Source organism: Myxocyprinus asiaticus, chromosome 14 (genome assembly GCF_019703515.2).
Source record: "Myxocyprinus asiaticus isolate MX2 ecotype Aquarium Trade chromosome 14, UBuf_Myxa_2, whole genome shotgun sequence".
NCBI lineage: Eukaryota > Metazoa > Chordata > Actinopteri > Cypriniformes > Catostomidae > Myxocyprinus > Myxocyprinus asiaticus.
Genome location: NC_059357.1, coordinates 6,482,745 through 6,505,593, shown reverse-complemented (window position 1 = coordinate 6,505,593; position 22,849 = coordinate 6,482,745). Strand labels below are relative to the sequence as shown.

Genomic DNA, 22,849 nt, shown 5'->3' with positions numbered 1-22,849 from the left:
CATATAGTGGCATACTTGATACTAGTAGGCCTTCTATGTTTAATTTCTAACACCATAACAAGACCTAATCCAACCCTACAAGGCAAATACTTTTTTTTTTGGGCCACTTACTGTATGCCAATTTACCTACCATTCACAGTTTCAAAACACCCACACACTATGGGTTTTTCTTGGGTCCAAAAAATGGTCTCCAGTGGTGGATGAGGTACCGAGCTCACCCACAAACTCAAAGTTGGTTGGTTACATAACTGCAGTTAATTACTAATTAACAGAATTACTAAACTGCATTTCACGTTTACATTGGAAATCCGTAACGTTTTGAATTGTACAATTGTTTTACTTAAAAATGCTTTGGGAAATCAAACTAAATTGACTTAATTAAATTAATTAAATAAGAGCTTATTTTTATAGGGCTAGTTATAATATTCTGATGGTATACCTACAGTATGAGTGGGCCACTTTACTGAGCTGGGACTGTGCTTCCGGTAAACATGTCTGTGTCCTTTCAAAATATTGTTTTCCTTCATCAGGCACTTAATAATTTATAGAAAGTCATATCTTGAAAAATCTAAAGGTAAACAGGGCCAAAATGCATGGAGGTCCAGAGTTTAAACCCATTCATTCTACAATTTGTACTTGCCCTTATGAGTGTTTAGCCTGTCATAGTTCTTCCACTGTATAATTGTCACTGTTAGCCTAATAATAGGGCCATAACCACAATGGATGGTTTCTCATTATTATTTTAGTTAGATAAATGTAGCTAGTCTTTCTAAAAAATAAACTAGTATTTGTTACGGAAAAAACTAATAGCCTAAACACATGTACCCAATCAACATAAAGTACTTAAAATAATATAAAAATTAAGTTTAAAGGATTCTTCTTAATAGATTTAATATGAAACCATAACGTTTCTGTCACTGGTACAACAGCATAAATACAATATATTTTAGTAAGGGTGATGATGTGCTTTTTAAAAAGCCTTATAATTGATGTTGATGCGTGATGTTGTCTCCTCTTTACCTTATCAGTGCTGTTTATAATGTCGGGGCTGTCTAGCAGTTTGAGAGGTTTAACTTCTGCCCCAGCGATTTAAATGAGATGATTCTCTGTCAAATTCATATTAAGTGCATTAGTTTTGTGGTGTCCGTGCGCCGATATATCGAATGCGTGTTGAGTCACACACTCTGCCCTATCCCAAAGCTCTGGTTATCCAATCTCTGGGACACGCTGATAAATTTCCAAAAATCCAAATTGAAGATTTGTTGCTATGTTTTATTTATTTTATATTGAATTACGTTTTCTTGTTATTTGGCGTGAGATTTACTTGGGTAGAGTGAGAGCGTGAGACAGATCCTGAAAGCGTGTGCCTCACGCCAAATGCGTGAGAGTTGCCAACCCTGCATAATTCAACATTTTCAATACGCAAAAGATACAGCAATTAAAAACTGGTCAATTTTTTATTTTTATGTGGAACGGATAATTTGAATGAGAATCTGGTATATTTTTGGTGAAGTTCAGCCTCATCTAAAATCTTGCACATTCTATATAAACCATTAAAATAGCGGTCTAAAATGATTTTTGCTCTGATTGAATGAGAACTCTCATATCTAAAATACTTATTTTAATTGGTATCACCTTGTGGAATATCAAATGGTTACTGGTGTGCTATAAATACCAGTCTGTGAGTTTAAGATAAGAAAACATCGAAACCATCAAATCTTAAATCACTTAGATTTAATTAAAAGTCAAAAGATCAAACATACAATATATAGTATAAAAGATCTAGTATGGTACAAAATACCTTCCACAAGTTATTCTATATTGTATGCTTTAAAATTATTGAGTGCAACTTTAAAGCGTTCTGTAGAAAAAGCTTCTGCAGTTGATGGAACATCTATAGAAGAGTTTTGAAACAGTTCTATAAAGTGTAGTAACATTAAAGACACCTTGTTAACTACATCTCTATATGACATTTGTGATCGCACAAAAGAAAGTATTTGTGAATTCCTCTAACGATAAAAATGTATAAAATACTTGGTGCAAATTTAAAAGATGAAACTTGACTCCATCCCTAGATATTTACAATAGAAAGGATGTTTATACCCATGTATTGTACAGTATTCATGTAACAGTAAGGCAAATTATCTACATTCTTTTGAAATATTTTGCCACTCAAAATAGTTCAAGTCAAATAAAAAACAATGCATAGTTTGATAAGACCACTTCTTCAAGATGCATTATTATAAATAGGGAACATCTGCTTTTATAGAATAAGACAAATATTAGAATTTCTGCATCTTTTCTTAGTGATATCACTTCCAACAATGATTCAGCAAATAAGGAAGAGCCATGAGGTGTGAAAAATGCCTCTTACTCATAATTTTCAATGCAGCAATGCCGTCTTGGAATTTGGAATACCCTTCCTGAGATATTAACTTGTCTGATCCATTTTTGGCTGTCCATTGAGTTTAATGATTCGTTCAACATCAATCACCATTTCATGAAGTCTTTCTATGTGCTCATTGACGTTCTCTTCCAACCACTCCTCTAAAGTGTCTGGGTAGTAAATAGCTTCCATGCTTTGCCGGAAAGTCAGCAAAAACGAATCCCATTCATCCAGCAATCTGACAAGGCAAAAGAAAGAAAAGCTAAATATGTATAATTTAATGCACCTGCAAACAATAACAATTCCAAATAAACTTCCTGACAAACATGATTTGACTGCAGTAACTACAGCTTTTAACCTTAATTTCTTGTTTATGGTTAACAACACATTCTACGAGACAGTAAGTAATGTCATTTATCTACTGAATTGAATAAATAATTCTTTCCCCACAATTTTTGATCAATGAATTTTCATGACTTGTGTGTATGACCTTTCCAGTCAGCGATTACTGGATAAGATTGATTAGTTAATAGTGCTGTCAGTAGATAAATTTTTTAATCGCGATTAATCGCATCATTTTCCATAGTTGATCGCGATTAATCGCAGATTTATATTTACACTATATACATATTTTCCTGTTAGAATGCATTTACTGTATTTCCATCTTAGGAATGAAAACAAAATGTAGCAATATAATGCTTTATTAACAATTTCCAAACAAAGCCTTCCACAGTATAAAGATAGAAATGCACTAAAATAGCACCAATTCAAGTAACATGAAACGTTTCCCAAAGTCTAAGTGGGAGTTTGACTAATTGAAAGACCTATTCCTCACATAGGTTGCATTTTCATTTAAATGTGCATGAAATCTTTTAAATTCTCATATTCCACAATATTAATCAGCCGGCAGACTGTGGCTATCTCCTTTTTTTACAGCAATCGTGAAGCCGAGTTCATGATTCACGTCAGGGCGTCAGCACCAGCGTCAAGCGCCACTTTGAACTCCACATGAAAAGCGCTTGCAGACAAAAACGTCTCATTCTGCGTTTTGGAGATAGTTCATTAAAATGCGCATTACATAGGCTGAAAAATACTTGGTTTCTGTCACAAGTTCCATCTTGGCTTGATTGTACATCAAATAGCATTAAGAGCTCCTTTCTCCATCACTTTTTCACTAACACTGAATCACTGCTATGTGTGTTTATGTGTTTATGCTGATTTATGCTGTATTAATGGTAAATGCGTTAATCGCGATTAAGAAAAATTAACGTGTTAAACTTTTTTAATTAATTGCATGCGTTAACCCTTTAATTTTGACAGCTCTGTTAGTTAATGAATCAGTCAGACCACCACTTGTGAACCGTTTACATTGATTCATTGAAAAGAATCGACTCAAAAGAACAATGAACACACAAATTCACTCACCATACATTTAGTAGTTTTACTCTACACAAGAGCAATATCTGACCAATGAAACATTTTAATGCAGAACACAACTAGATAATGTATATTCACTATATAAATATCCATGACTTTTAAGATTTAAGCAATTTCCATGACTTTTTGAAGTTTTCTAAGCTTGAAAAATCCAAATTTTTCACAAAATTCTCTAATACTTCCAGGTTAACCATGACAATGGGAACCCTGTACCCAAATAAAAACCAAAACATGCAGTGAAAACTATAAAAGACAGTATGTTTGTTTATAAATGTTAAGTATAATGATATTAGAATGCTAAAAATCTTACTTTTTCAGTGAATCTTTGAAAAATCCAAGATTTCGAGGGTTTGCAAAGTTGCGTTTCCGATGATAAGAACTGAATGATCCCCTGACATGGCTGCATGACACCAGACAAACAAAATGTTAGCACAAGAGTCAACCGTAAGTCCAAAACAAAGAATTAATAGTGGAGAATAGAAATCACCCTATGCTCTATAGGTCACATTTATCTCATGGGTCCTTCTATGCAAATCATTTTCAGAGACAAACAGACTGTGAATCACTCACTAGCTTGTCATGATCTTCTTAATGGAACTCTCAAGGTTGTTGTTGATCTTCTTCACCATGTCATAAATGTCTGAGCCTGGAAAGGATTTACCCTTGCTGCAGAACATTAAAAAAAAGTGGAGGAGAGGGCATTCAAACTATCAAATTCAATCCATCAAACCAATCCAACAGCTTATTTATATATTGAAATGTATGTTGTCAGGAAATGGTGCCATTTGTGTGCTAAATGTGTTCTCATGACTTCAGCAGTAATCTTTGCAAATGAAATTCCAAAAATATCAAATTAATAACCATCTTCCTGAAAATGTCTCGCACAAATGGCACTGTTCCCATTACATCCCTTGACAAGACTACAAAATTACGTTCGCTACCATTGACACTGACAGGTCAGGTTTTAGTACCCAAGGAAAAGCAAGGAAAAATGTCATACCAATCGTTTTTGTGTAGTTGAATTTCACATCCTACGATGTGCTGTAGCTCACTCCGTGCCTTGTTATTAAATGAACCTAATGCAAACAAAACACACAGCAGCATGATCTTACTCTATTTTATTCTACTCATAAAGCAGTAGTATAATAAGTCAAGGTAATCATCTCCTTCTTAGGTTAAAATGTTTAGGACACTCACCATATTTCAATGTCTGAAGACAAACAGCCAGAGATGGGATGGCCACTGGGAGCAGCTCACACAACACAGTGTGATGCTCATACCTTAAACATGCATTGTTTTTTTATGAACTTCAAGTTTAAAATCAATGACGACATTCATGTTTCAATATTGCAAACAATATTATTAGGGTAAATCTCACAAAGAAATGTCTGGGTAAAAATAAAAAGTAATAAAAGTTTTTGATCATTAACATTAATAAATGGATTAGGTATAATGAACTAACAATGACCAATGACCTTTAACAACATTTATTAATCTTGGTTAATGTTAATTTATAAATATATTATTGTTCACAAGTTAGTTTGTTATGCATTAGCTGATGTTAACATACAACGTTTATAGGAATATTCCAGGTTCAATACAAGTTAAGCTCAATCGACAGCATTTGAGCATAATGTTGATTACCATAAAAAATAACTTCGACTTGTCCCTCCTTTTCTTTAAAAAAAAGCAAAAATCCAACCCAGTCTCATTAAAATTTGTACATATTTTACGAGTTGACTATTTCGTATGATTTCGTACGAGTTCGTTCGTATAAATTTGTACGATTTCATCACGTGCAAATGCCCGGATGTCTAATGCGGAAGCGCGAGTTTCGCACACGAGGCGTTAAGGACATGCTTATTAATATTATGTCCTTACCCAAACCCCTCATCTAAACCTAACCGATCAGTAAAGTGTGTAAACATGTGTGACGAGGAGGAGGGCAGGGCCGGGCTGTGAGTGCGCTTGGCCGGGCCCCAATCAGGCTAGTCAGCCGAGGAGAGGGATAAGGCCAAGCCGCATGCAGCAGTTTGAGAGAGAGAGAGAGCCACACGCAGCTGCCGTGTGTGTGTGTGTGTGTGTGTGTGTGTGTGTTTATGTTTGTGTTTTTTGTTTAAGTTTTCATTAAAATATTACTTTGATGCTTCGTCCGGTTCCCGCCTCCTCCTTGCCAATTTAACACTGTTACATTGGTGCTGAAACCCGGGAAGGAGGAGGGATGCGCTGTCGCGGAGTCCTCGCCACTGCCATCCACCCAAAGGAACAGCCGTCCGCGAGGGGAGGAGGGGCTCGCTGCCGGCCGCCTGGAGTGGTGGAGCCGCTGCCAGGGGCGGAGGGGCTCGCTACCGGCCGCCAGAACGCAGAGAGGTGTTCCATCTGCCAGGGGTCGGAGGACTCGCTCCGGTCCGCCCGAGAAGGAGCGGCTGTCGTCCGCCAGAGGGTGGAGGAATGGTCGGGGACCAGGCGAAGCTGTGGCTGGGAACCGGCGAGCAATTTTTGTTTTCTCTCATTCCTCTCTCTCTCTCACTGTCGCTCCGCCTTGCCCTTTCCCTCAGCTCTTTTCCCTCCCCTTGTCTCCTTCCCAGGTCTCGAAAGGCCAGAAGGGCAACGCCCCCCCCCGGAAAGGTCGGAGATGTACGACATACGGGGGGTTCCCCGGCCTGAGGCAAAGGAGGGAGGAGTGTGACAAGGAGGAGTAGAGGGATAAGGCCGAGCTGGATGCGGCAGTTCGAGAGAGAGAGAGAGAGAACCACACGCAGCTGCCATGTGTGTGGGTGTTAATGTTTGTGTTTTTTGTTTAAGTTTTCATTAAAATATTACTTTGATGCTTCATCCAGTTCCTGCCTCCTCCTTGCCCATTTTAACCATGTTACAACATGATAGGAAGCTGTTGTGTGTGACTGAAGCAAGTAATTGTCGCGTATTAGACAGAAACGATGACCAGTGGCGTCATTGGCTGTAGTGAAAGTCGTACGAATTCATACAAGTGCAGTCGTACAATATCATACGAATTAGCCAAATTGAGAAAAGTCATATGAATCCTGACGATTTCACCGTGAGAGTGTGTAGAAAAATTTCGGTTACAGTGAGGCACTTACAATAGAACTGAGTGTGGCAAATTTTTGGAGCGTTTAAAGGCAGAAATTTGAAGCTTATAATTTTATAAAAGCACTTACTTTAATTCTTCTGTTAAAACTTGTTTTTGCTGTCGTTTTAGAGTTTCAGGGTTTACGGCATTACGTCATCATGGCAATGAAGTTGTAAAATTGGATATATCTTTACACAGAAAAGGTTTATAAGGAATTTTATCCCACTAAAATCATGTTAACACATATAGCGGTGTAGCTAGACCCTGGCAGATCAGGCTGAAGCCCCGGATATTTTGTTAATAGCCCGAATGTTTTTTGTGTGTGATGAAAATAAAGAGAGAAAAAAAGTAAGGCTTAATGTTCATTACATCAGGGTACAAATGCAACAAGGCAGGCTGCAAGTCTGGCTTCAAATGTAAATTAATTCCGATCAGTGAGCCCAACTTGCATTAATTGACAGTTCGCACTTTGACTTTTACCTGCTGTTCGTACCCAAGTTCATCAGCCACATTATGAACGCCTCGAGTAAAAAAAAAAAAAAAGAGCTTTCTGTTTTCTCTCCCAGGGGTGCAGCTTTTCTGTATCAGAGGCACTGAGGTTTTATTAGGCAAACAATATTTCTAAATATACAATACATAAGCCTCATTTCTAATCTTCATTTGTTCACAATCCACACACCAAGTAGATTTTAATCCATAATCAAATTAGCAGCAAGTTCACTGAACGGCGAACCAACCAGACTTTATTTAGCATTAGTCGATCAGAATTAAGAAGGTATGTCAGTAACAATACCTTCAATACAACAAAACTTTAACAAGGATAAGATTTGTATGATGTACTGTATGACTCTTATGCTAGCAGCCAGGTAGCCACATTAGCAACTGTTAGCTCGTTAACTAGTTAAGTTACACATGAGCTGACCAAATATCTGGATTTATCATTATCTGTTGATAATTACTAGAAGGGATGGGCACAGTTCCCTTTTTTACCATTCAATTTAACCACAAGGTTTCACGAACGGTTATTCTGGTTTTCGTCGGTATGTGAGAATAAAGAATATGTTTATTGCAATGGAATTTCCTCAAACGCAACTAAGAATATCAGCACAGTGAGCTATGAGCCTAAATAGCACAAGTCTTAAAATGATAAAATCTCACATTAAAGTCAAACAAAAATAATTCAAAAACTGGTTCACATTTCCATGTCACATTCGTGGAGTTACACCACTGTAAACTAAAAAAAAAGGTTAGTTTTGTAAACTAAAAAAATAAATAAAATACAATTAATTAAAAAAAAACACATTCTTACCATTAAGTTGAAACTTTTCTCTGTTAAAAACAACCTGGAATCAAGTTTAATGGTGTAACGGTTTAATAGTGTAATGAAACCCAATGCAGGTTTTTCAAGATACATTTATAAAAATTAAAGTTATTTTTAACTTCATTCTGTGATCCCACAATAGCGTTTTATTGGCACGTTAAATAAAATAGAAAATTACGATTTCTAGATTAAAGTCGTAATATTTTGCAAATGAAGTAAAAATTACGATAATAAAGTTGTAACATTATGAGATTAATTTCATATGAGAATAAAGTCAAAATTATTCGAATAAAGTCATAGCATTTTGAGATTATAGACATATTATTTTGAGATTAAAGTAAAAATGACAAGAATAAAGTCATAGCAGAAAATAAAGTAGTATATTGTGAGAATAAAGAAGAAATATTTAAAGGGAAAAAAATCTCAATATTAGACCAAACAGAGCGTCATTATCAGAATGATAGAATGGACGCCGTGCAAGCAGCTTCATTAAATCAAGGGATGGATGTGGAGAATGTAATCATATTTAGAATAGGATTTAGCAATAAAGAAATCCTTGGACTTCTGGCACATCAGCACAGAGATATATTAGTTTCTGGACACTGCAGCAGTTATGTAGGAAATTGTATTTATTCAGGAGAAAGAAAAAGACAGACATTCGCGCAGTCCCGCTTGCCGTTGGTAATGCTTGGTCTTCTTTTTTGTTGGATTTTCTTCTCTAAACAATACTGTTACTGAGGGGATGTTACCACATACAATGTCTTGAAATTAACCTATATAATTCATAGCAGTTCCAATTATTTTTCGCATCACTTGAGTGCAAGCCTATATCTCGCGCCTCCCTTGACAGGTGCCCACATGTAGAAAACTCCTGTACTAATACACCTCATTCATTAACAGACAGCTCGCAAAAACATCCCACAAATTCAGCTCGATTGCATAGCCAAGTTATCTCCTTGGTTAGTGGTGTTGTATGTAAAGACCCAGATGCTCCATTTTGCTTTTCTCCACCACATCATTTTGATGTTACTTTCCTTTCGGTTTATTCTCAAAATATTACGACTTTAACCTCATAATCCTTCGACTTCATTCTCATAATTTTTTACTTAATTCTCAAAATATTATGATAAATGACAATTGCAAATTTTAATTGTTGAATGACTTTGATTTTATTGTTAGCGTTAGTTTCTGCACAATGAACAGTGGGCCGACAAGTTCTCGCTTTGATTCGCAATTTAAATGAAAAATGTGTTTGATCCGTTTTTTTGGCCCTCATTCATGAAACACGAGCGGAACAAATGTTTGTGTAAATCATTCGTAAAAACGTACTAATGTAAATTTTCTGATTCATTACATTTTTCGTATTTGCAAAACGTAAGTTGGTACGAACAAAAAGTACACCTGCTCCCGACTACGTGTAAATCGTGCGCAAGACATCCGAACATGTTGTGTTCTTTCAGGAATACTGACATGACTACATTTTGATATTTAATTTTAGTCTAAGTAATGAAAATAAAAACTAATAATTAAATTAGTGAAATTAACCTTAAAAAATAACATATAAAAAGAAAAAACTTTTATTTAGAAACATTTATTTTTTGAAAGCAGGCTGTAGTTTTTTCCCAACTCTGCTTATCATTTTCCCAGCAGAAGTTCTTGACACGGGATGAAAGGTTAATGGAAAGATGCAGTTTACGTTTGGTTTTCTCAAAAAACAATTTGTGCCCTTTAATGTGACTGCCTATTTTTTATATTTGAAATGAGCTCGGCATCGGTAAATCGCGTTCAGTTGATAACGTATGTTCAATGATATAATACTGTTAAACCCATAAATAAACACATCACAGGCAGGTGCGTACACAGCACACAGTCGTTTAGCTTGCAAATCTTACAGAGTTTCGGTCAAAGACCTTCTTCAGGCATTCTGTCAATTTCTTTAAAGATTTTTCCTTTTGCAAGGGAAATATCACTTTTACCATCATTACCATGTTTTGCCAATGACACTGGCGATGCGCTCAACTGAACCAGAGAAGATTAATGGTGGTTGACATCCTCCTGCCGGTGTGAACTGAATTTTTTTTACGCTAAAGCTTAATTTCAAACCATTTTTATTGACCTCTAGGACTGTTTAATTGACAAAAGAACCTCCATTGACAGCAAAAGCATGCAACGATAAGTTCACTTTCTTTTTAAAACGAACATGCGAGTGTTTGCTAAATCAATATTTTACGATGTGAATGCATTCCATCTGAAAAAAAAAATAATAATAATAACTTTTATTACTATTCGTATAGATGTTAAAAGCTTCCTATTCTCATTTACTAGTGAGTTTGAAGCTTTCCATATATGGCATTGCTATGGGCATGGATTATGATAATTGTGAATGAACGTACAAGCCTCCTGAGTGTTTGGAATTCACTAACATACACACGTTTTACTAACAAATTTGGTGTGTATGAAGCATTTGTGAATCCGGCAGAAAGTTTTCGGGAAGGTCCATTTTACACGCAAATTACTTCGAATTTAAGCCCCGGATGACACAGAAGTCTAGCGACGCCCCTGCGTCTTGTGGCTATACTTCTGAAACGGTGAGTATTTTAACATTTACGGATTGGTCCCATTCACTTCCATTGTAAGTGCCTCACTGGAACCCCGATTTTTGCTTTTTTTAAAGACAAGGAGGGACCAATAGAAATTAATTGTTGTACTAATAAACATTATGCCACAAATGCTAAGGATTTCATGTTAAAAATGAACTAGTATATTTTGAAATGAACAATAACCTAGATTACGAAGTGCTGTTAAAGTACTGTATTTTTCAGTGTTAGTTCAATAGTTAACAAATGCAGTTAACTAATGTTAATCAATACAACCTTATTTTAAAGTGTTACAACAAACATTTGACAACAGCAAAAGGATAAAAAAAATGAAATCAATACTCATTAAAAATGGAACCCATTCATTTGATCAAATAAACCCCAAAATAAACAATATTTGAAGAAAAACTACAGCACTTACCTCTGCCAACCAGTAACTGCAATACCACTGAAGCTAATAGACTTGTACTGCGGCATTGAAGCAATGACTTTAAGCCACTGTAAATGGTTTTTTAAGTGTTGATCTATTGGAGTCCATCTCTGGTCAATTCCAGAGGCTCCTTTAAAGGCGCTAGCAAACCACACGCCTTGAAATCCAGCCTGCTCATACTTAGAGATAAGGTTACCTACAAATAGTAAGTGCATAAGTAAATACAAAATCAAGAAATGAATAGTAATAAAATAGTTTGTTTGACATCACATGCTGAATAAAATAGGTCACATTGCCTGTGTGCATATTGATAAGTATTTTTTTATTATTTATCTTATTAATTCTATTAATTATAATTAATTATTGGTTGTTATCATTTTTATTAGTAAATATTAGTATTTTTAATATTAATAATAATTATTTTAATAATACTTTTTTAAATTTACTTAAGTCAACATGAAATTACATTAACAACTGATTTTACTTGCGTAATCTGATATATTTCTGAGCAAGATAGGATATTTGACAAGAAAAAAATAAGTGCGTCACTTGATTGGATCATGAAAAGTGCACTCTCTCATGAAAATTACGTGACCATGGCAATATTTTTGCAAAATGAATTTAAGTGCTTCATTACACGTTTTGCTGCAGTTTCGCAGTGAAATGTCCAGTGGGGCGCGCCAAAAGCAAGTGGAAATTAAGTTGTAATCAGACGAGGCTTTTAAGGTGAATATTAGATGCTTGTTAATGTATGTCTTTTTATCTGTTTGTTAAATGTACAGCACATTGGTCAACTCTTTGTTGTTTTTAAATGTGCTTTATAAATAAATTGCCTTGCCTTGCCTAGATGGAGGTTTTAATGAGTGAAACGTACCTCCCTAACCTGTTACTTTAACCTAAACCTAACCACTAGTGTCCTAAAAGCAAATGAGACATCCTTAAGGCCTGTTTATACTTCTGTGTCAAACCTACGGTGTAGGCTCCGTGTAGTGGTGGCTCAGCAGTTAAGGCTCTGGGTTACTGATCAGAAGGTCGGGGGTTCAAGCCCCAGCACTGCCAAGATGCCACTGTTGGGCCCTTGAGCAAGGCCCTTGACCCTAACTGCTCCAGGGGCGCTGTATCATGGCTGACCCTGCACTCTGACCCCAGCTTAGCTGGGATATGTGAAAAAAACGAATTTCACTGTATACGTGCAAACGTATAATGTGTGATAAATAAATATAATTATAGTGGCCAACGCAGTGGTTTACGTTTAGAGTTCTGCGTTGGTGTGTCTGCGTCGGTTTGTGAGTACACAGCCAAAACACTATTGCATTGAGAGAAAATTTTGAAATTATTTCTGAAATAACTATACATTTCATAAATAAACAAAGGCAATGCAATGGTATTCGTGGATTAAAAGGTAGGCTATTTGAAAGGCGAGTTCATCAAAGTATGTAGTATTTAGGTACATTTTATTTTACGATGTTGCCTGCCATGCAGAGAGACAGTAAATCAGGCATATACTGTGTAATTGATTTTGACTCGCTTGAATATTAATAAATAAATAATGTGGCACACTTTCACGCTCCGTGCTGAAAACACAATGTGACACGATCACTGATCAGTAGATATAGATGCATAGATAAAATAATCTTGGAGAAAATGTGACGCTACCACAGATAATTTCTTGTCATGCTAGGGGCAGTCTCTGATAACACTGCAGACTAATCACAGCTGTTGTCGTCTGCGTCGACGCGTCACGCAGTTACATTATTGGAGGGGTGCTCGTCAGGCTACGCCGTTACCGCCGTAGCTATGCATAGCCTACATTATAGGTTTGACGCAGAAGTATAACTCGGCCTTTACCCTAAACCAACACCTAAACCTAAACGCTAGTGTCATAAAAGCAAATGCGACATGAAAAGCAAACTTTCTGATGCAACCATGTCATTTCGTGTCGCTTCTATGACACTTTCGCTCACATGTCAACTTACTGTACGTGCTTGACTGGTCTCGAGGCATGGTCCTCCGAGTCCGACACTCTATCAGGTGAGCTACCACGCAAGCTAATCACATTGGAATAAGTGTGTAAATGTCGGTGGGTCTGTATTACAAGCTTTACAATTTATAGTTTTTCAAATGATGCGTTAGAGTAAAAGTGTTTCGATATTATAACATAGCAGTGTGTGAGTAAAAGAGCGAAAAATACGTGTTTATAAAGTCTTAATCAGCCGTTGTAGTTGTGATTTGTGTGAAAGTGAATAAAACGCACAGTTGTTGTAGCGCCTCTAGTGTTCATTTCACCAGAAAACTGTGGCGAAATGTAGGACGCAGCACGTATAAGTCAGTTTGCAAAAATGTAGTTATAGTAACGTTCATTCTATGAGACTAGGTTGCAGCAGTGGATGTTACATAACAGAATGGAGGCAGGCGGTTTGAAGGGAGGAGCTGAAAATATAAAAGGGATTCAGAACCTCAGCCGAAAAGGAAAATCATTTCAAATGAGGAACATTTACATTCTGATGAAAGATTATGAAGACAAACATTAAAAAACAAAATCTGGAATAAAGTGGACCAATAAATCAGGCACAATAAGACAAGGCACATGTACTTAGAAAGTAAATAGGTTCAATTTTGATTTCATGTTGACTTTAAAGTCATTATAAGACATTAAACAAGTCCTTACCTATCTCATCCACGTCCATGTTGGGAAGGTAGTTCCAAATCATGGGGGATGCAAGCCTTTGCAAACCTGATTCTAAAAAGGGAATGCTCATGTCAGGACCAAAAGCCGATACTTTTTGGACTTTTTCTGCTATTGACATCAGCCTTTTTACTTTATTATATTTATGAAACTTTCAAGGTGCACCAAGTAACTTTTTCCATTGTAAAAAGTTTTACACCAAAAGAAATGAATAATACTTTTGACAAATATATTTTAAACTATGTACACACACACTCAAAACATTATTTTAGTATATTAAGTATATTTTTAAGATTTAAGCACACATCAAATTGAATTGTGTCATTTTTAATACAATTTAAAATATTTAGTTTTTTTATTTATATTTTGTTATAGATTACCCAATTCAATTTGATGGAATTTTGTTATGAAATGCATAATTCTTAAAATTATGTATTTTTTTAATTCAAAACTATAAAAAGCTATTGTAGTATTGAACGGGTCGCCCCTTCCTGGCCAGCCACATATTACTCACATAACCCGTCTCCCCCAACTCTATGCCAGTGCTTTAAAGACTCTTATTGTACCTTGTATAGAGTTGGAGCTAAACTTCCTAAACATGTCATCCCACAAGATCAGCCTGATTTCTGGCCTCATTTTTGTCATGAAATGCCCTACTGCCACCACATGATTGAGAAACAGCTTTCCCATGTCTCCACTGTTGGCTTCCAACCAGCGCTTTGAATCTTCGCTTTCACCCAGGCCACGTACCTACAAGTATTATATCAACAGCTGACATAAGTTTACATTTTTACACAAGGTTATAAGGATAGTTCACCTAACTCATGTTGTTCCAAACCCATGTGACATCCTCTTTTCTAATGTTGGAGAAGCTACTTTGAAACTGTAGCTTCCTAAGCTTCGAGCTACTTATAACTTGAAGTAGTTAAAACTACAGTCAAACTACTCTTTTTAAAAACGTAGTTAGCTACACTACAAGGTACTGACAAAAAGTAGCTAACTACATTGAAGTTATTTAAAGAAGAAAATATTTTTTGATATATAACAATTGGATGATATTATTAAATTCTCAAGTCAGATTGCAGAATTCAATAAAGTAACCATAGTTTACTCATGGTATTTGTAGTAAAAACATAGTAAACACTAAATTAACCATGGTCACTACAGTCGTGTTACTACAATATATATATATACTACAGTAAAGCTAGGGCTGGGTATTGATACAGATTTCCTGATTCGATTCCGTTTCATATGGGTACATTTCTGTCACAATATCGATTTTGCTTACATATAAAAAGAAATTCTCTCTCAGCTAATGCTCTTAATTATAAAGGAACCTTCTAGGTTCAATACAAAAATATACATTTGTGACGACGAGGAGGGCACGCTCGGCCCCCAACTGGGCTAATCAGCCGAGGAGAGGGATAAGTGCAGCGGCAGTTCGGGAGAGAGAGAGCCACATGCAGCTGCAGTGTGTGCGTTTATGTTTTTTGTCTTTTTGTTTTCATTAAACATTATTTTGATGGTTCAACTGGTTCCCGCCTCCTCCTTTCCCAACCTTAACCTTGTTACAACATTTTACAAATTATATTTTATCAAACTGGTCACATTTTAGCTCTTGATAAATATTCAAATTCAGTCTATTCCATCAATTAATGTCTTGAAATTGCATATATTATATTGCATATATATTTTTGTTACATTTTTATTGTTTATTTGCATAATTTGTACTTTTTTACAAGTATTTACATTAATATGTAGAACACTTGCTTATGCAGTACTGTCTCTTTAAGACTAGCGGCATTAGCCAGTAAGCGCATATAACGAGAGAAGACGTGCATGGTTTCTTTAGCGCATCCATGCGTGAATAGAAATAAATGTTTCTTTTTTTTTTTTTTTTTTAATCAGCAACTGACTGTAAAGAACAGAACGGGTATTAAGATACATTATTCAATGACATATGGATCCGTGGATCTCATCTTTGGACACACAGAACGAGTTAAACCAAACTTTTACTCTCAACACGCAGTGAAAGGACCTCTGTGTTAATAACTTCTTCTCCACTATACTACTCAGTCACTGGTGAGTGAAATCTGAACATTTACTAGCCATTGGCTAATTACAGACATTTTTAGTTGCATAACGTGAGATTCGCTTGCCCATGCGAGTGAATTACTTGCATTAGAGGGTTGCCACTAAAAGTGAAAGATAGATCTTGGGATTTAGGAATCGATATTGGCATTGTTCAAATGAAGATCGCGATGCATCAAAGGAAGATTGCGATGCATCGGACACATTTTTTGAACCCTTGACCTTCCCGAATTTACCCTTTACCATGGAAAATTTCATAAGACAAATAGAGTGACATAATTAAATTAAACATAAATGTACACTAATAAACTAAAAAGCACCCTATTTTATATAACTGAATCAGAATATAGTGATGAACAGCAGCAATACACAACATTCTTCGTAAAAAAAAGAAAAGGCAAAGCCCTTTTAAGGCTGCACAGGGCTCAAGTGAATCAGTGAATCATTTATGTGAACTAGTTCATTTAAACGAACTGTCCGAAAGAACCGACTCACTAAAATTAATTGGCGTTCCTGACACTAAATATAAGGGAATCGTTTCTTTTAACTGATTCATCTACATGAACAGTCCGAAAGAACTGATTCAATTAAATGATTCGGAGTTCCCAACGCTACATCAGAGAAAGAGAGAGGCTATTTAGATTAGCGTGTTTACTTACTCCCCTGGCTCCATTGCTGCGTTCGAATACAGTGTTACAAAGAGGGCTGGGTATCGCCAACCACCTCACAATTCGTATTGCGATACAAATGTCACGATTCGATATATCACAATACATCACAGTATCATTTGGGTATAGTTCATTTATAATGTCCATTTTGCTTGCATACAGTAAGACAGAAATTCTCTCTCAGCTTATGCTGTTATTCATTATACAGGGGACCTTCTAACTTGTTGAATTATGTAACTTTTTTAAAAATTAGTTCAATTTTACAATGTTATTTTATCATTAGTTTTTCATCATTTTGGTGATATTTTAGCTTTTTTTGTTTTTTTAATGTAATCCATGTATAACATCAATAAATATGGTGTATTGAAAGTGCATATATTATATTGTATATATACAGTATATGTTACATGTTTGGTGTTTACATGCCTAATTTGTACTATTTACAAGTATTTACTTAGATATGTAGAACAAGTGCTAAAATGTACTGTCTCTTTAAGACCTGTGGCAGAGACTTTGACAGTAGTGCTTGTTTGGTCGAATGGCTTCTTTACAGCATCCATGCTTTGTGTGATTAGAATTAAATGTTTCTTTTTTTGTTTTTGATAAATAACTGATTGTATAAACAGAAAGGATATTAAAAGAGACGTTATTAAACAACAAATGGTTTGCTTGGATCTAGTCTTTGGTCTCGCATTACACAGAAAGAGTCAAAACTTTTACTCTCAGCACGCAGTGAAAAGATCTCAGTGCTGAACTTCTTCGCCACTACATCACTCAAACACTGGTGATTGAAATCTCAAAAATTACAAGCCAGTGGCTAATCACAGAAATTTTTTGTAGCAGATGGGAAGTATTTACGCACATAAGATTGTTGGGAATAGCAGACAGAAAGAAAGAAAGAGCGATATTTGCATTTTAAGAATCGACACTGGGATCATAAAAATGAAGATTAAGTAGAAAATCAATATTTTTGCACGGCCCTAGTTACAAATGCATGAGATAGGTCCAGCGTGTCCATGAGAGAAACCGTGAATCTTGCAGGATCAGTTTGTCTCTTTCGTGCCTCGTAGAAGCGTCTCTGACTGCACTGACAATATTGCGATAAATCATGACACATGGATCTAAGTATCGATACAATATCGTGAGGAAAAGTATTGTGATATATCAACATTTGACTGTATCGACACAGCCCTAGTAAACAATTACTGAATTTTTATTTTTGGGTGAACTAAACCTTTAAGGCTCAGGTATACTTAGTTTTTCTGCGTGCCATTCTGTCTTGCACACGGTCGAGCAATCAGCCTTTCAAAGTATACTCTTTTGACCACGAGTGCAGATGGATGCATTCGAAGCATGCACACTTGCACTGCTTTGTAATACTCTTTAGTACAGTCAATGGCAGGCGCATGCACAGATGATGCGGACAGGCCACGCGAACTGTGCTGATGACAAAAACTGCATCCCGGAACGCAGAAAACCGAAGTATACTCTTGCCTTTAAGCATGATGACAGCCTCAATCAACATTCACTTTCATTGCATCTTTTTTCCACACAATAAAAGTGAATGGTGACTGAGGCTGTCATCCTGCCTAACATCTCCTTTTGTGTTCCATGAAAGAAAGATAGCCAAATGGGTTTGGAACAACATGAAGGTGAGTTAATGATGACAGTTATTGCAGCACTGTAATCTAAAACACACAACCTTTTAACTGGTTTACAAAGAATAAGGATCCACCAACCTCATCAGCACCAATGTGGAACCATTTTGATTCTGGGTGCTTCTTCATAACCTGTGTTAACATTTCTTTAACAAGCTCCAGGCTTCCTTGGGCCAGAGAGTTTATGCTATTGGGATACTCAGCCACTTCTCTCAAGCTGAAATACTTCTCGTGTTTTAAGACAAACTAAAGAGAAATCAGAAAAGACTGCTTAAGTGTGAGCAGGAGTGTTAGACCAGCTAAATAAACAAAGCTGAGTGAAAGCACAGTGTATCTAATGCATTTTTATGGTTATGTTTCGACACTACCCCCACACCAACCACCAGATGCAATGTTAATCTCGTCAACTAAGGGTACATTTACACGACATCGATGTACTAAAAACGGAAAAGTTTTTCCTTTGCGTTTTTGAAAAGTTTTGCGTACAGAAGACAACGTTGTCAAAACAATCCCCGTTCACACGTATCCGCAAAAATGACTAAAAACGCGGTATTATGCATGCCAGGCCAGTAGTTAGCGATGTCACTTTGTAAAGAAACACTACGCGCCTGTGCACATAAGCATTCTTCCACAGAGCGGTGAATACAAACAATGAAGATAGTGAAAGCATCAAGCAATTTTGTCTGGACGGACGATGAGGATTCTTTATTACTACAAGTCTTGAGCAGCACAAACACAGTCCTGTAGTTTTGAATGTCTCACGCGTTGTTTTGAAGTACTTGCGCGCATGCCTATAGACTGAACACGTAATACGTGTGTGCAGGACGTCATCGTTTTCACAAATTCACGTTTTTGTACGTTTACACGGAGACAATAACGGCATCGTTTTCAAAAATGTGCACTTTGAAACCCGTTTTCAAAAGTTTGTGTTTTCAAGCCCCAAAACGCCGTTGTCGTGTAAACGAACAGCCAAAATGCATAAAAAGTTTTCCGTTTTCAATTGAAAACGTTGTCGTGTAAACGGCCCCTAAATTACTGACTTTTTTCCTTTTAAAGAAAGAAATTCTATAAATAATTCATTCAAATAATCTAGTCATAGTATGTTTCCCTGCTTGCGCTGCGTGAGCTGCAAGAGCTGAACACCTGTACAAATTATTTTAATAACGGGTCAAGTACCTCAGTTAATCAGCTATAACTACAACATTAATATAATATTACAGTTCACATCTGCATAGACCATGAAGTGAATGAACAGGTGAAATTAGTCTTACGTGCTAGTCAGAATGCATAACTTGCATTGTGAATACAAAGTTCATTAAAAACATGCTACACATAACGCAATATCCTAAACTCTCTAAACTTGAGGAATTCACAACAGAGTAGCTTCTAAAAGTAGCTAATACTTAAGTATATTTATTATAAACAACAGTTACTTTTTTGTTTTTCCGCTCAACTAATTCAAAATATTGTCTACATTTCCTCCTTGTTCATTGACTCGTTAGGGGACACATACCCTTCAGCCGTCACCAAACGCAAACAGATGTACATATTAACATAATTCACGTTTTAAATGTGTTCTACATATATAATATCATTTTAGAAGTATATGTAACCCAAGTAAAGCAATTAAAATTAATTAACATAATTGAAAGTCAGTAACTGTAATCTGATTACAAGAATTTGAAATGTAATGTACCAAAAGTAATTAGATTGCTGTAATTAATTACTCTGTACACCCAACACTGTTGAGTATATAATGTGAGCATGTTTGAGATACTGACAGTATTTATATAATTATAATTATATAATACTTGTGTAATAACAGTATACTAGACTCTTCTATTAGACTCTACCAATATTTTTACAAAAAAAAAAAAAAAAAATGTGAGTTGTGCTGACCCATGTAAAACCTATTGCCACAATACTAGGGTGATGTGGGTCGTTAAATTGCTTTTTGGTTACGAAGGTGTTCTGAGTGGTTTTTATTGAATTACTTTGTGGTTAGTAGGGTTTTCTGGGTGATTGCTAGGTAGGGGCAGTGGTAGCTCAGCGGTTAAGGCTCTGGGTTACTGACCAGAAGGTCGGGGGTTCAAGCCAAGTTCCCCAGCCAAAATGCCACTGTTGGGCCCTTGAGCCTGCTCCAGGGGTGCCATATCATGGCTGACCCTGCACTCTGACCCTAGCTTAGTTGGTATATGTGAAAAAAATAATTTTATTGTATATACAGTACTGTGCAAAAGTTTTAGGCACTTGTGAAAAATGTTTCACAGTGAGGATGTCTTCAAAAATAATGACATAAATAGTTTTCATTTATCACTTAACGTCATACAAAGTCCAGTAAACATAAAAAAGCTAAATCAATATTCGGTGTGACCACCTTTGCCTTTAAAACAGCACCAATTTGCACCAATAGGTACACCTGGACAGTTTTTCTTGATTGTTGGCAGATAGGATGTTCCAAGCTTCTTGGAGAATTCACCACAGTTCTTCTATCTATTTCAGTCTGTCTCAATTGCTTCTGTCTCTTTATGTAATCTCAGACTGACACGATGTTCAGTGGGGGGTTTTGTGAGGGCCATGACATCTGTTGCAGGGCTCCCTGTTCTTCTATTCAAATCTTTTCTATTTGCAAAAGTAATGTTTGGGAGTCTAACATTTATATTTCCTATTGACACACTAAAGCTGAAGATATAAATAACCATCTGAAGACAAATGTTTTTGTGAAACATCTTAAGTGCCTAAAACTTTTGCACAGTACTGTATGCTAAATGTATAATGTGTGACAAAATTAATCTTCTTCTAGATGCTTACTGGCCCAAGTCAAAAGATCCCCACCCCAAGATATGCTTGCCCCTAGATATGGCTCAGGCCTCCAATTCAACGCAAGTCAAAAAAATTCTAGATTTTTTCTTGTTTTATTGTAAGTCAAAACACTTAGAAAAGTAATAGCACACCTCTCCAGAACAAGCCACATGATTTGAGGTTTCATTCATGTCCGTAGCGCAAAAAATACTTATGGTTAGGGATTTGTTCAACTCCCAAATCCCAAGTACGAGCTTACCTGTGTAAACAACACAAATTAGGTTCTTCTAAACTTGCCTCTAAGTGTCCGAACACCTGCACCAGTGGAATCAGCTCAAGCTGGTTCCGTTTGGCCAGAGACTTAATTTCTTCTATATCTTCCGGACTTTTCCATAAACAAGGGAACAAGAAGCAATCAAACAGAGATAAAAGAGTAATTAGTCATCAAATTTGAAATGTATTCACAGTTAATCAGACACTCCGATTCAGAAACCCACCTGTACGCAAAGCTTGATTTGAGTATCGCAAGTTCACCCTCATATGGAAACATATCCTCATATTCCAGTAATATCCCATTAGCACCCAGAGATGAAAGCAAAGGGAAGATCTATAAAAGGACATTAATGTAAACTATTTTAAAAAACTATACATACATTTAACTACATGTTTACAACACAACCTTGTTTGCATAGATCATCCCCACCTGTTCGAGATATTTGACTTTAGGTGCTGCACCTTTCAAGTCTAAATGGACAATCTTAAATGGAGCTGCCATTGTATTATCATCAGGAGCTTGTTTGACTTCTAGGTGTAGCTCTTCTTGGTTTGACAGGACGCTTGCTGGTTTCTTAGGGTGAACTTCTAATCTGTCTGTGCTTGGTTGCTGGGGTTGTTCCTTTTTCAGTGGATCAATCTGATTATCCACCAAATTCAGCGGTGGGATACGGTGCTGTGACCAGAAACCACTACCTTGTATGATCTTTTCCACTCTTCCACTGCTTGAGCTATAAATAAAGGTTGCAATGACAAACTTGTTTGAGACAATTATGCTTGGTTTGAGTGATGCTTGGGTGTGCACATGTAGATGGAGACCCATGAGAGGTGGAATTCTCACCTGGGGCTGAAGAAGTATTTCACTGTGGCAACAATCACCAAGCAGCCGACGATAAACCTCAGGAACTTATGACTGTTCATGTTTATGTCTTTGAAGGACAAACCACAGAAATAAAGCCAGGTGTTAAAGTCAGCTGACCTGCATAATACAAGATTTGCAATGGAAATCACATGACAAAACAACTTGTTTACTGGAAAAAATCTGTTGCAAATACACCGATCAGCCACAACATTAAAACCAGCTGCCTAATATTGTGTAGGTCCCCCTCGTGCCGCCAAAACAGCACCAACCCGCATCTCAGAATAGCATTCTGAGATGATATTCTTCTCACCACAATTGTACGGAGCGGTTATCTGAGTTACTGTAGACTTTGTCAGTTCAAACCAGTCTGGTCATTCTGTTGAACTCTCTCATCAACAAGGCGTTTCCATCCACAGAACTGCCGCTCACTGGATGTTTTTAGTTTTTGGCACCATTCAGAGTAAATTCTAGAGACTGTTGTGCGTGAGATCAGCAGTTACAGAAATACTCAAACCAGCCCAACAATCATGCCATGGTCCAAATCACT

General features: G+C 36.5%; 1 protein-coding gene across 6 annotated transcripts in view; it reads right to left on the bottom strand.

Moving 5' to 3' along the window:
• Positions 1-1,707: 1,707 nt before the first annotated feature.
• Positions 1,708-22,849, bottom strand: part of LOC127451870 (hexosaminidase D-like) — a 25,907-nt gene continuing 4,765 nt past the window's right edge. For 3 of the 6 annotated variants that reach the window (XM_051716894.1, XM_051716895.1, XM_051716893.1), the window contains exons 2-14: positions 22,282-22,419; positions 21,871-22,171; positions 21,665-21,774; positions 21,465-21,552; positions 18,447-18,611; positions 14,515-14,698; positions 13,931-14,002; positions 11,254-11,458; positions 5,021-5,103; positions 4,824-4,899; positions 4,394-4,489; positions 4,134-4,223; positions 1,710-2,624 (exon numbers count right to left, since the gene is read on the bottom strand). In XM_051716894.1, the coding sequence (XP_051572854.1) occupies positions 2,432-2,624; positions 4,134-4,223; positions 4,394-4,489; positions 4,824-4,899; positions 5,021-5,103; positions 11,254-11,458; positions 13,931-14,002; positions 14,515-14,698; positions 18,447-18,611; positions 21,465-21,552; positions 21,665-21,774; positions 21,871-22,171; positions 22,282-22,361 (1,743 nt within the window). In that variant the 5' untranslated portion in view covers positions 22,362-22,419 and the 3' untranslated portion in view covers positions 1,710-2,431. Of the gene's footprint in view, positions 2,625-4,133; positions 4,224-4,393; positions 4,490-4,823; positions 4,900-5,020; positions 5,104-11,253; positions 11,459-13,930; positions 14,003-14,514; positions 14,699-18,446; positions 18,612-21,464; positions 21,553-21,664; positions 21,775-21,870; positions 22,172-22,281; positions 22,420-22,849 lie in introns of all 6 variants that reach the window. The other 3 variants (XM_051716896.1, XM_051716897.1, XM_051716892.1) reach the window with 2 other exon arrangements.